We start from the raw sequence: 12981 nt of genomic DNA, 5'->3' as shown, positions 1-12981 counted from the left end.
AAAGGCAATTATCGCGCTGGCACCAGAGCAAAGCGTTTTTATGCTGACCAATTCACATACATTAACGGCACACCAATTCATTCAGGTGTGACTCCAGGTGAATGGGCATTCCTAGTAACTTCACTCAGTGGACCCTATACATACTAAGTAGCATAGGAAAATGGTGTTAATCGGAGCTGAAGCAACAGCAACATAGAGGGTTTTAAAGTGTTCACATTCTATCAGCAGAATGGCTCACAAGTTCTCCTTGGATCTAATTAAAACCTTAATGGTGTATGTATCTACATTACACTGACTTGCACAACTGGTCACAGATCATGCAACAGGAACACAACCATAAATGAACAGAGATGAAAGAGAAGGAATCTAACTACCTCCTATGAAAACAATATTGCAGAAGGCTTCATTTGGAATTACAATAATAACTACCCTTTCATTGTCAACTTAGAAGATATATTCCTATTGCTATGCAGGGACACAGCTTTAATCTCAAAGTATTGCCATTAAGTACAAATAATTTAAGATTATGAGATGTAAAAATATTTGTTCTTCATTGCAATTAATTTACACTTTTCCCGCTTCACTTTGCCACTTACATTGCACACCACCTTTTCTATCTGAAAATTTGGTACAACAATCAGTTCTTGGATTATTCAGCTAAATGGTCTGCCAAACAGTGCATCTGAAACATGAGCGTTTTCTTATTTCAAACTGTCTAAGGTTAAGAAAAACTTCAGACCAACAAAACTATAAAAACAAAGCAGACTCCCAGTCACACTGAGAACTTCCTACTGTGACACAGACTCCACTGGCTCCAGCACTGAGGAAAAAAAAATAGCTTCTGTAACTTAAAAATTGCTTGAAATCCTAAAGTCTTATCTGCTGCACTATATCACTATGTTCACAACACTATGGCAAACCAAAAGAGCAGTACATGCTAGAACATGAAACGCTAAAGAAAATTAGTAGGTGTAACAGCCTACTGGACATGTGAATGCCTTGCATAGTGTTCGTTCTTGCTGGGTTATAAATTAATGTAATCATACAAGTTAATGATGTATAATATTTCACAAACATAGCCCTGTGCAGAAAGGGAAAAGCTGATTTGTGCAAGCGTCACATTCTTTGGACCATGTTTTGCAAAGCAATTTCTTCTACAGAAGTAGCATCATACTGCCAAACTTTACATTTGCCATGAATGTATTTGAAATATATCCAAGGTATGAGACACAGGTTTTCCCTTCTCTTTGCTTTAACTGTTCATACTACTGAAACGCAAGAGTTGGCGACAAGGAGGAACACCCCTTCTCAAATGGAGAACACAGAACTGATCATTCAAGAAGTCCCACCACTCTAAGGGTACCCTTTCCCATGGCAGAACAGAAAAACATAAAAGTTATGTTTTTAAACAACCTTTAGGTAAAGAAACCATAGACAAATGCACAGCTCAGTCCTCTCTCCCCTGTGGATGTTCTGTGCGTCAATCAACAAAAGCAAGAGCCTCTCTGAGGCTTGGAAGGTACACAACGTTAAATCATCAAAATACATAGGTAGTCAACTACCCTCAGGTTGAGCCGCAAAGCTTAGTAAGTAATCTTCACATATAAACAACTGTAAACCATAAATCTGAAATTCAGCTGCTTATTCACACACCAACGCCCTCAGTCAACAATTCCAGTTTCTTTTAAGATGTCTGGATATACTAAATTTAGGATGCTGAGAGATTATTTCCACTTAGCAATACTCAGGGAAGCCTGGTCTCCTCAGGAAGAGCAAGAGACTATACTTTCCCTCTCAGAGCAGCTAATACCATTCAAAATGCAGAGTTCTGAAGTCAAGACCCAGGAGGGAAAAAGAGTCTGGTTCAACCAAATGGGAAGTTCTGATGCACAGTCTGTTTCTACACGAACATCTTTGCCTTGTACCAAAAGTCAAGAGAAGTTAATACATGTCCTGCAGCACTATGAACGACAAAACCCAAGCCTGCCTAGGGTATATCCTGCGAGTGCAGATTTCCATAGCGACACAGATACACACCTACATGTAAGCTGAAAATCTTTTAGGATGCAAACGTGTAAAGACAGAATACATTGAAGAACGTCGAAATGTCTCTTTTGCATTGTTTTAACTACGCAGTGCCCCAAGGGTGGTTCTTAATATTTTTTTCCATAAATGTAACTCTGTATTTAAGATTAGAATTGAGCCCAGGAGATAAATGTATAGTTCTTATTCAAGCAGAACAAATCTCTGCATAACCTACATAACAACATGTTTAGCTTTACTCAACACTTGCAGGCTTTAGGATACAAAAAATGTACTTCCTACGAAGAATACACTGCTCTAGACAGGCTAGAAAACTCCTTCACTTTATCAGGCAGAATCCTGGGAATAAAGAGAGGAATACAATTTGAAGGCATTTAATACTTATTTCTCCTGCTTGAAAAGATCCAAGTGTCTGCTTGGCTTTTACACTTTATCCTATCCTTTTGAACACAGGCAACTGCAATATATACATGTGTAATCATGGACTTCTACTTCCTTCAGTTCCCCCTCACTGTGACACAGGGCTATACAATACGTTTCTTTGTTACAGAGATCTCAAAGATGCCGCTACTTTTCTGCAACTGAGTATTTTAAGTTACGTTGACTTCTTAACGTCACTTGCTTCATCCATTCAGATCAACTCCTACTAGTACATTTTCCTTCAGGTGTATTCAGCTGTTATCCACAAACACCCACTTTCCAATTAAATTATAGGGCCAAGGAAACAAGGCTAATTCAGGAGAATAGTTACTGCCACCAACAGAGCTCCCAGCTCAGCCAGCTGATGCTTTTTCACTGGTGACAGGACCAGACTACACAAACAGCCTCTGCAGAGGTTTGCAGGCTGCCACTTGCCACTGCTGCCCGGAAGAAAACCGTATTCCTCACGGCTCTCCATCCCAACTGTGCATCCTGCTTATTAAAAAGAGCCACCACAAAATAAGCCCATAGTGTGTTGAAGATGAGAGAACTCCCCTGCTGCTGCTAGGGAACTGGATCTCTTTTTCTAAATACCAATCTGATTATAGCAACAAAATATGTGGCCATTCAAAATTTTCTACTCAGTATACATATGTATACATATTATCATAAATAAATTTTAATGAAGAAACAGGCATCAAAATATATTTTACCTGGACATCATAGAGAGCTACAATGTTCTCATGCTGAAGTTCCTGTAAAACAAAATATTTGTATTATGGAAGTAGCCTGTTGTTGTTATTTTAAATTTAACATGCCAGCTCACAATCAAAAAGAGTACCAAATTTTACAAAGAAAGGTAGTATCTTTTTAAGACCATCTGAAGATATTTGGAGGAAATCCCAGCTATTTAGACAATATTTACAGGAATGGGAAATTAGGCAATATCTTCAGAGGTTATAAAAATATTTGGTTCCAGAACGTATTTTCTACGTCATGTTACAGAAAGTACCACAGCACAAGATCCTTTAACAAGTACTGAAAACTGACATTTAATTTTATGGACTCACACAATTTCTTGCTTAGCAGAGTAACCAACTAAACTATTTTCAAGTCAACCTTACTATTTTACAATAAAATGGAAATCAGACCAAACAACACTAAATAAAACTCACAGAAATAATTGCATGAGCTGTCCTAACTGCTCAAAAAAGCATCTGTCTGCTAAGTACTTGCAGCACACTCATATACCCAATACTACAATTTCTGGTATATAATAAATATACTAGAATACAATATCTATATATTAGTATATAAAACAGTGATGTACCTCTAGAAGCTTAGAAACATGGCAAGAAAGCGGCACTAATCATTACTGCAAAGCTATCTAAAATGAGATGTGGTGAAGTTCACAGAGCAGAGAATACTAAGAGACCATCCAGGGAGACATTTCCGTAAAATAGCATTAAAAAACTATATGATGCTCTGTTTTATTGCCTTCATTAGAGCCACACTACACATTTTAAGTCAATTAACACAACTCAGAAGTAGGAAGACTGCTTCAGGAATCAAAATCAGCATGACAATTTCAGCTTTCAAGGCATCTCTGAGCAAAGATGATGAAGAAAGGTCAAGGACTGATGTTTTACTCTCAGCTATAACTTTTGTCATATGCACTGCTTGGGAAAGGTGCCACATTAGCCATCCTGAAGGACAAAGTTTTCTATGTGTGCAAGGAGCAAGGCACAGAGACTGATTCTACAACAGTTTTCTTACTTTGAACTACAAAAGCATGTCCATAACCTGTTCTGAGACCACTTCCAGAACTAAAAAAGTATCTTTTTCTTTTTTTTTTTTTCCTTGGTCTTTTCAGTTCTGGATCTCTCCTGGAGCTAACAAAGAAACAAAAGGCAGAATGGCAATTACTGTGACCTGGAATGAACTAGGTCGAAAGTCTCTTCTCCTTTTCAAGTAAAGCAGCTTTAAAAATCACTGCAAATTAACATACCTTTAAGATTTTTATTTCTTTTCCAAGTAGGATTTGTGACTTTGACAAGTTCTTTTTGTTAATACTCTTTATGGCTACTTCCCAATCAGTTTTCTGGAAACAAACAAAAAGGTATTGTCAGTTTTATATTTTTTTAAACTTTATCTACTAACAACAAGCTAATAAAGCACCAGAGAAAAGTTGCAGGATATTCCCTACTCCAGCCACCAGTGATTACTACATCACATGACACCATCAAGAACTATTTCATTCCACAATAGCTCAGACAGCTATTAAAATCCAGCTGCAGCTACCCTGCATTTCCATGGATTCAAAAGCACTTTAAAAAAAAAAAGTAAGTAATCATATCCCATTTATTCCTTGGTAGTGGTGCTGTGTATCTGCTTTTTAGTCCTCTCTCAATGATCAAATTACTTTTACTCTCCTTCAAGGACTTACCATTTTCAGCCTTCTTATGCTCTACAGCTGAAAACTGCACAAGAGAACATCTGGGTTTTTTTTAAGTAAACTTATATATTGTCTATTTATATATCCTCTAAAAATAAATCGCTTATTTATTTGAAAGGTGAAAGCATCTCCAATGGCCTTTATAGTTTCTGTTTTCCTTCCCCCCCCCCTCCTTTTTTTAACCCCAAAATCACTGCACCGTGCCTCTCCAAGTTGCGAATACTACCCTAACGCTCCAAAAGGATAAATCTGAAGAGTTGTTTGCTGGAAAGCAGAGCACTTTAGGCACCAAAGCCAGAATAAACTCTCACGGCATCAAGAAACCATAACGTAACTATGAATATCCGCGGTGATTAGCAAGCCACGCCAGGAAACCAGACACCGCTGAATTTAAGAAATCTTCAGCCAATCCCCAAGGAGACAATTTTCCATTAGATCCCTCGTTATCCAGTGAGATAAACATGACCCTCCAGACAAACAAAGGGCTCAGACTCCAATACAGCTGCAACTCTCCGCTCGCCGTTGTGTTAGGGAGCTACCAAACAGCAGAGAGGAGAGGTGGGAACGCAGATAGGTTGTTGGGTCGTTTAGAGAAGGGGGGGAAAGAAAGAAAAAAAGAAAAAAAGAAAAGGGGGGTGGTTTATAGAGGCCGGGAGCTCGGCTCCGGGGCCGCCGCGGGCTGCCGCAAGCGACAGGCCGGCCGCAGGCCCCGCCGCCCCCGCCCCGCTACCTCAGCCCACCCCACACCTTTCTTCTTTTCCTCCCCAAACACCCAAATCACGACAAAATTCCCCAAAGGGCACCCTCCTACCCCCCCACCCCCGGCTGTCACCCACCGGGAGGGGCTCCTGAGGGCTGCAGCCCCGCGGAGCGACCCCGGCCCCGGGTTGTGTAACCAGCCCCGCTCCGGCGGCGGGCGAAGCCCATCGCTGTTTACCTTGCGGTGGCGACCTTTGAAGACCACAGCAAAGGCTCCGTGTCCTATCAGGTCCTTCTTGCTGTACTCAAAGTCCCCCACCACCTCCATCATCCCTCAGGGGGGCATGAAGCCCCGGGAAGGAAGGAGCGAGGGGAAAACAAAGGGGCTCTTCCTCCAGCCGAGGCAGCTACAGCCGCCTCACGGCAGCCGGCGGCGGGGTGGGAGCCTGCCCCTCTCCTGGCTGCCCCCGGCGGCGGGGGCAGCTCCTCTCATACCGCGGGGGCAGCCGCAGACCCCGGAGCCGGCGGGGCTGCTGCAAGGCGTCTCCGAGGCGAGGGGCTCCGTCTGGCATGGGGAGGACGAGGCGGGGAAGGGAGGGGGGAAGGATCTCAGGGGTCGGGTGTGAGGGGACAGCGCGACATCGGCGCGGGGACTAGGTGCCTTCTCAGCGTGGAAGGGGGCTCCGCGCCCTGCCGCTGCCCGAACCCATGGCCCCGCCACAGCGGGGGTTGCCGGCGCCGCGGCCCCCCTCAGGGACCGAGCCCCAGAGCATTCAGCAGGGCGGGGGGAGGCGCAGCCCGCCGCTCCGGAGGTGGCTGTCGCTGTCGCCGCCGCACCCCCCGCGGGAGAGGAGGAAGAAGTGAGGGTGTAGTCGGGGGTGGGGGGGTGTCTCTCAGGCCGCCACCGCCTCCTGGGGCTCCCGCTGCTCCGCGCAGCCGATCCACACCCCGTTATCGCCAGCTCCGACTGCCCAGACCTCCGCGCCACCCCACGCCTTTTATAGGCCGCTTCGCGCAGGCCCCAGCGCTCGGCTGCTTCCGCCGGCGGTCAAAGAGTGCTTCACCCCGTTTAACCCGGCGGGAGCGCGAGGCGGGCTCCCTCCGCCGCCATCCCCGCTGGAGCGCGCCCTGCCCCAGCCCCTCAGGGACCCAGGGCGGGGACCCGTGGCGGGGGAGAGGCCCAGAGCCCCCCGCCGGCCACCCCCGTCCTCGCCCCAGCTGAGAGGCCAAACTCGAGTTAAGCCCACCACGCCTATTTATCACTTTTAACACTTGCTGTTATTTCACTTTAGCCATTTTCATGGCCACCTCAGGCCCACCACCAGCAAGGACAAAGCTGAGGGGCCGTGAGGAGAGGAGGGATGGCCGGAGGTGCCCCCAGCAACCAGCTACCCTCAGCACAGAGCAAGGCAGGGTGAGGGCCAGGGCAGTCATGAGGCAGTCGGAGGCGGGAAGGCAGGTATTTGATCATCCCGCTCTGCCTCGCTGTCAGGGCGGTGATACTGCTTACCCAGCACCTCCAGGGTCGTGCGCTCTCAGCCCTGTCCCTGCTCCATCAGTAAGCAAGACTCTACGTCAGACCTAGTACAAGGAACTTAAATGAATGGAGAAACAATGGAGGAACAAGCATGCAAAATGCCATAAGCTGAAGATGCTTCAAGTTGCTTGCTCTCTCTATGAGAAGAACAACCTCTAATTTACAGCCTCTGCCCCCAGCACATTTAGATCAGCCTGGGGCTGTTTACAACAACATGTACAAACATTAAAAAAAAAAAAAAAAAACAAACAACAAAAGCACCATCCACCACACAGCAGTCACATGGAGCCTTTGACCTTCACCTCCAGATCTACATAATTACACTCCTGTCCTTTGCTTTCCATTCCTCACTGCTCTCTTCCCCTTCCCCTCTGTCCACATTCTCCATCATGCCACCTCTGCGTCCCGGGGCTGTTTCAGGCCTTCCCAATGCCTCCACCTGCCCTAGGCTCCCTCGGCACTCTGACACCACAGCGGCAGGGATTAACGCTCCACTGAAGTTAGGGTCAACACGAGGTGTGCATCGGGATCACGCAGGGCAGAGCTCCGACCCCACACAGCTGTGCTGCGCCTCCTCTCACGTGATACGGGGTCTGCTCTCAGCGCCGCCGGATCAGAACAGAGACTGAGCAGAGCGTTACGCTGTTGGTCCTCTCCTTACTCTTCACTTATCTCCCTTCACTTTCTGGCACTCAAAACCAAGCACTACTGGAGCTCTGTGCCATGTCAAAACGTCCACTGCTAGTCTTCTCCACAGACAATGCACTTAGATTAAAAAAATATTCAGCAAGAGATTCTTAAGGTAGTATTGATGACTTTATGAAGAACATTTTAAACTCTAGCCATTATATGGAGTCATCAGAAGAATCCTAAGACATCTACTTTGTGTCAAAGAGAACTGAGGAGCTTTAAAACCCCTCAAGAATGAATCCTCCCTTCATTTTCTGAAGTTCTGAGCCCCCATCCAAAATCTGTTCGTGGCACTAACCTAACAAACCAAACAGAGAAAGCAAAGCTGACCAAGTAATTTCAGCAGCTCAGAACACCCCCATGGAAGGAATAAATGAGATGTAAAAATATTCCAAGTTAATAATAAATTAAGGTGTTGGTAGTAACACAGACACTTTCTAGTATGCATTCACAGTGTCCCTTTAAAACCAGGAAAAAAACCACAAGTCTCAATGTGTTAAACATTCTGATTCAGAAAATAATTTCCCTGAGAATTGGCTGTTTATTGCCAGCCACCAATTCTCACATTCAGCATTAATCCTCTCAGCATCAGCGCGTATCCTCACCCCAAAGTCAATGTCACAAGCTACGTTTTAGGGAAGCTAAAAAAAAAAATAAATCCAGAAAGACCCCTTTTGAAGGGAGAAAGCCACTTCGGGAATTTCTAAGCCGCCCATTCTGCATTACACTTCAAAACCAGACACATTCCCCTTGGGTAGCAGCACATCTGATGTCCTCTTGTCCTTGTAATGGGGCTGGAGCCCTCGAGCAGGTTTGTTTCAGCACAGCCAGGAGAAAACAGCCAGGAGCAGAGGGGAGGATTGACCAGAATAACTAAATATGCTGCTGTCATCGCACTGGGATTCAAAGGGGATCTGAAGGGACGAGGTCTGAAAAACCACTCGACGAAGGGCTGCGGGATTTGCATGCAGGTCTTTCCTTTCAGCTGGGTCCTTGTTTTGTGTCTGGGAGAGTTTCTAGGTGTCAATACTGCCAGCACCAGTGGACTACAATAAACCTATTTACAGACAGCACCTTGACTTGCTTTCGCTGCTGAAAGAGATTGGAGATGAAGCAGACTATATTTGTCCGCCTTTCCCAAAGGGAGCCTCATTACTAGAGATGTTGGGAGAACGATGCACGATAACCCCGCGGGGATCGTGCTGCTCCTCTCGCCTGACAGACATTTGCCATTTAGCACTGGCAGGCGGTGGCAGCCCTGCAGCACTCGGAGGGATGCACTGCTCTGCTCTGGTAAGCCATGTGGCAGGACAATAAGATACTCAGCGCACTCAAAAAGCATAGCTGGGCAGCGGGCACCAGTACCATGTCTAACTGACCACAGTGATCCCCCAAAAGCACAACATACTGTGCATCAAGTTTATTTTTAACATTGTACTGTGCAAGAGCTGCAGCCCACTGACAGGGACCACCAGCGACCTGCAGCTCAGCAAGGACTACCGATTTACAGGGTCAGAGTGAAGAAAACACAGAACAACAGCCCTGGAGATGGATTTGTGGCTGTCCCCCAGCTGCGCTACATTGGTTCAGCCAAATTAGTCCCTCAGATGTGAGCCAGGACTCATGATCACAAGAGCAATGGATCTGGGAAGGAATTAGCACCTTTCAGGTTGCTTGTCTGGTACACAAGAGAAGTACACTTTCATCTGGCAGCAGCTCCCCAGAATACAGGCACCACTGTTCCAAGCTTCCGTAACATCTTTCATCCTCAACAGTGCTAATGGTCTTCACAGCAAGCCCTTTTCTGCCATACCACCAAGATACAGCCCTTTCCAAGGTAGAAACATCACCTGATCGGTGCCTGGGTTGACCCAGAGAAAAGCAGAGAGAAGACTGCTTTTCCTAATGTTCATACAGAACATTCAATGAAGATGCTGATTTTCTTCCTGTTCACTGAAAGATTTTTCTTGTATCTCCCCCCAGGCTACAAACATGCACATAGAAGTTAAATTACTGATCTGGGAAAACAATCAAGAGATCAGCTGAATCAAGCAGAACATGAATGTGTGGCTCCGAGGACTCACAACACATCCACCACTCATCCAGTCCTTCTGCATGGATAAGCAGAACACACAGCCCTGAGAACTGTTTTCACAAGGGTGCTAAGGACCCACTTCTCTACATCAACCCCCAAAGGCAGGAGTCTGGCTCCTCCCAGCACTATCCCAGACAGCCCACTTCACCCTAGGCACTCTCACTGTTTTCTTCTCTCCTTCTTCCCCTCCCTCCCTCCGGCAAACCCAGGAATTTATGAGGCAGGTGAACCTTTCTTGGAGGACTGGCATGCTTCCCGCTCCTTATCACCACTGTCCTCCCATTGGGGATTTGTAACAAAATTAATGGTGGCATCAGCTGAGCTATCACAGCTTTTAAAGGAGAAATTGTCAGAGGGCTCCATGGGACAGTTTCCAGATATTAAAATTATTCTTATATTACCAGTGAAAAGTAATGCCCTTGTGGTAGGCATACCTGTGTGGTACGCTTAACGAGTAACTCAGGTGAAACTGGATTGAAACAGCAGCAGATACTGAGATTCCCATCACACTGCATTGGAAAAGTTCACGTGTTTCAGTAGGCTTCTTGTAAGGTTAGCGATGCGGTTCCCAGAAAAGCAATCAGCAAGCTCCAGCCTACCTTCTGGATTTGTCCTTTAACAGAAAGTAATGCATTCCCCATTAGTAACACCATCGACCCAAATCTGCAACTGCAGTTCTAAAAATTAGCTAATTAAAGCTCACGTCACCATCACCAGGAGAAGGAGGGAGGTCGTGCGCTCGCTTTGCCTCCTGCCAAAAAGGAGCCAGCCCTGAAGCAGCTCTTCCCCAGCGCGTGAGAGCAGGCAGGAGACTGCAGAGCGAGGCCCGGGAAGTGCCGCATTCAAATAAAACTGGGGGTGTTACGAGATTGCTTAGGAATACAGCTGGAAAGGGGCCAGCACTTAGAATGCATGAAGGCTGGTACTGTATGAATGGTAAAAATAGTAGCAGCCGCTTAGATGGGAAAACATGATTTGGTATCTGTGCAAAACCATTACATAGCGTGGTTCAAAATCTACCCACTATGAGGTCACAGAAAGATTAAGGCTGAGCCAAAGCTTCTTTTGATGTAAACTTAGTTGCAAGGCCCTCTTTCTTCAGGTCTCAACTTTGCTTTGGAAAAGCTTTCTGCTCCAGCATTAGGAAGGTGGGTTTTTATCAGGTGGGTGGCAGGAGCTTGCCTAGGTTAGGAGCGCAGCCAGAAGGCACAGCGATTGCTTTAGTTTGGAAATGAGTGCACAAGGAAGTGTTCTTTAGGTACACGTACACACACGCACGGCCGAGCCAGCCCCCCCAGGCAGGATTGCTTCCCCTGGCTCTGATGCATCCCCACCCCAACACAAAACACACCATGGATGTGCAGAGACCCCGTGCGCCACTCTGGGAGAGGAAGCAGAGAATGATGCTTCTTCCCTCGGAAAGAGCCACGTAATACCAGAAGCACTATGTAATACCAGCAGCTGCAGAAGCTGCCACTTTCAGCAAGTCAAATCTGTGGACACAGCGCTGAGCTCCTGAGGGTGGATTGTTTCCTTTAGCACAGGCAGCCCAAAAAACTTGCAAAACGGGCAGGCTTCTTGGCTGTTACGAGAGATCCGTCAGCTGCACATGTGCTCCTCTCCTTTCCAAGGGCATGGCAGTCCGGTATCAGCTACAGTTTTAAATCACCCTCTCCCACCAAAATTACCTTAGTGAATTACAAAAGCTTTTGTTTATACAGATGGACACAACATGGCCTCCACCATCAGCATGAACCAGCTGGAAGCAGCACGTTAATGAAAGAGCAGGTAGAGGATATTGAGTTCTTCCCAAAAGATCCCATGAAGACAGAGCCTGCTCACTTGGTTGGCAGAAAGAGATACTAACAACAACAGGAACCGCAATTTGTTCTCAGTCATACTAAAGATTTAACCCTTTGTTCCGGTCTTTTGCTCACCTGAACACTTGCAGACAAGGAAATCGCCATTAGTGCACCATCCCTCCAAATTCTCCAAAGCAATCCTGCCAGCAGGAATAAAGTCCTAAACTGCACCTTCTGCAGCTGGGAAGCATCTGAGACACAAACTCCTGAGTTCTAGTAATCACTGCATAGCAGCTGCAGTGCGAGGGCTATGGAGAACGTTTTGGCCTTCACACTGGCTTGCTGCAACTAAACCTGACAATATAATCTCTATTCCTTATCAATCACATCTTGACTTTCAGTTTTGTAACCATGCTGGAAATGAACACTAAATCCAGGTCTGTCTATTTGCCTCATGATTGTTGGGAGCCTGAACTGACTTATAAAAAAGGCTCATAAGCAACCTTACAAATATAGAGCTCAGTGTGAACCCCTCTCACCCGCTGGGCAAGTCAAATGCACTTGAGAAATTCCAGAAGGAGCCAACTCTGTGCAATGGAAGTTTTGCATTTACTGTGAGAGTCCCAGCCCTGCTGTCAGCACATAGCCAGGGCAAGGGACAAACACCACCCAAAATGCCTGCTCCACTCTTCCCCTTCCCCACCCCTTCCTTCCTTCCCCGCGAGCCGGCAGTGGATGGGAAATGGGCCCTCTCTCCCCTGTTCAGAAGCACAAATGCCTCATTTCCCCATTTCTAAGAGCCACTGAGAAGCGAAAACTCAGCACAGCTCTAGCAGTCATTTGAAGCCCACGCCTGTTGCACCCTGAACGGATGAGCGAGTGAGTTATCTGCTGTGGATGTGGAGGATCACTAACAGGTAACGCTCAGCACAGCCACAGGGAAATGGGCTGACTGGAAAGGCTAAACTTTACTGGAATAAGGAGAAGCCCCAAGACCTTATTCACCGCAGATCTTTGTCCCAGGCATGCAGCCGAGCACAATTCTGCAATGTAATGATGTGCTGAATTTTCCCCTTCCTCTCTCCCTCTCTGAAGGTCAAACACGGTCAACTCTGTTCCTACTAATAGCCTCTTCCATGCAGGATTCTTCACACGGCCGTCCCCATCCTTTGCTTGTCCCCTTCAAGGGGGCAGGCTACTATAAGGCTGAAATTTCAATAAAAAGCCAGTTGAGATGGAG

At 46.3% G+C, this 12981-nt stretch overlaps 1 protein-coding gene across 1 annotated transcript in view; it reads right to left on the bottom strand.

Annotated features, from left to right (window-relative positions):
• Positions 1–6590, bottom strand: part of ULK2 (unc-51 like autophagy activating kinase 2) — a 41308-nt gene extending 34718 nt beyond the window's left edge. The window contains exons 1-3 of the mRNA XM_075113027.1: positions 5856–6590; positions 4472–4564; positions 3177–3218 (exon numbers count right to left, since the gene is read on the bottom strand). Coding sequence (XP_074969128.1) covers positions 3177–3218; positions 4472–4564; positions 5856–5948 — 228 coding nt within the window. The 5' untranslated portion in view covers positions 5949–6590. The remainder of the gene's footprint in view (positions 1–3176; positions 3219–4471; positions 4565–5855) is intronic.
• Between the last annotated feature and the right edge of the window lie 6391 nt (positions 6591–12981).

Source organism: Phalacrocorax aristotelis, chromosome 18 (genome assembly GCF_949628215.1).
Source record: "Phalacrocorax aristotelis chromosome 18, bGulAri2.1, whole genome shotgun sequence".
Classification (NCBI taxonomy): Eukaryota; Metazoa; Chordata; class Aves; order Suliformes; family Phalacrocoracidae; genus Phalacrocorax; species Phalacrocorax aristotelis.
The sequence above is the reverse complement of the archived record's forward strand: the minus strand, read 5'-3'. Positions and strand labels throughout refer to the sequence as shown.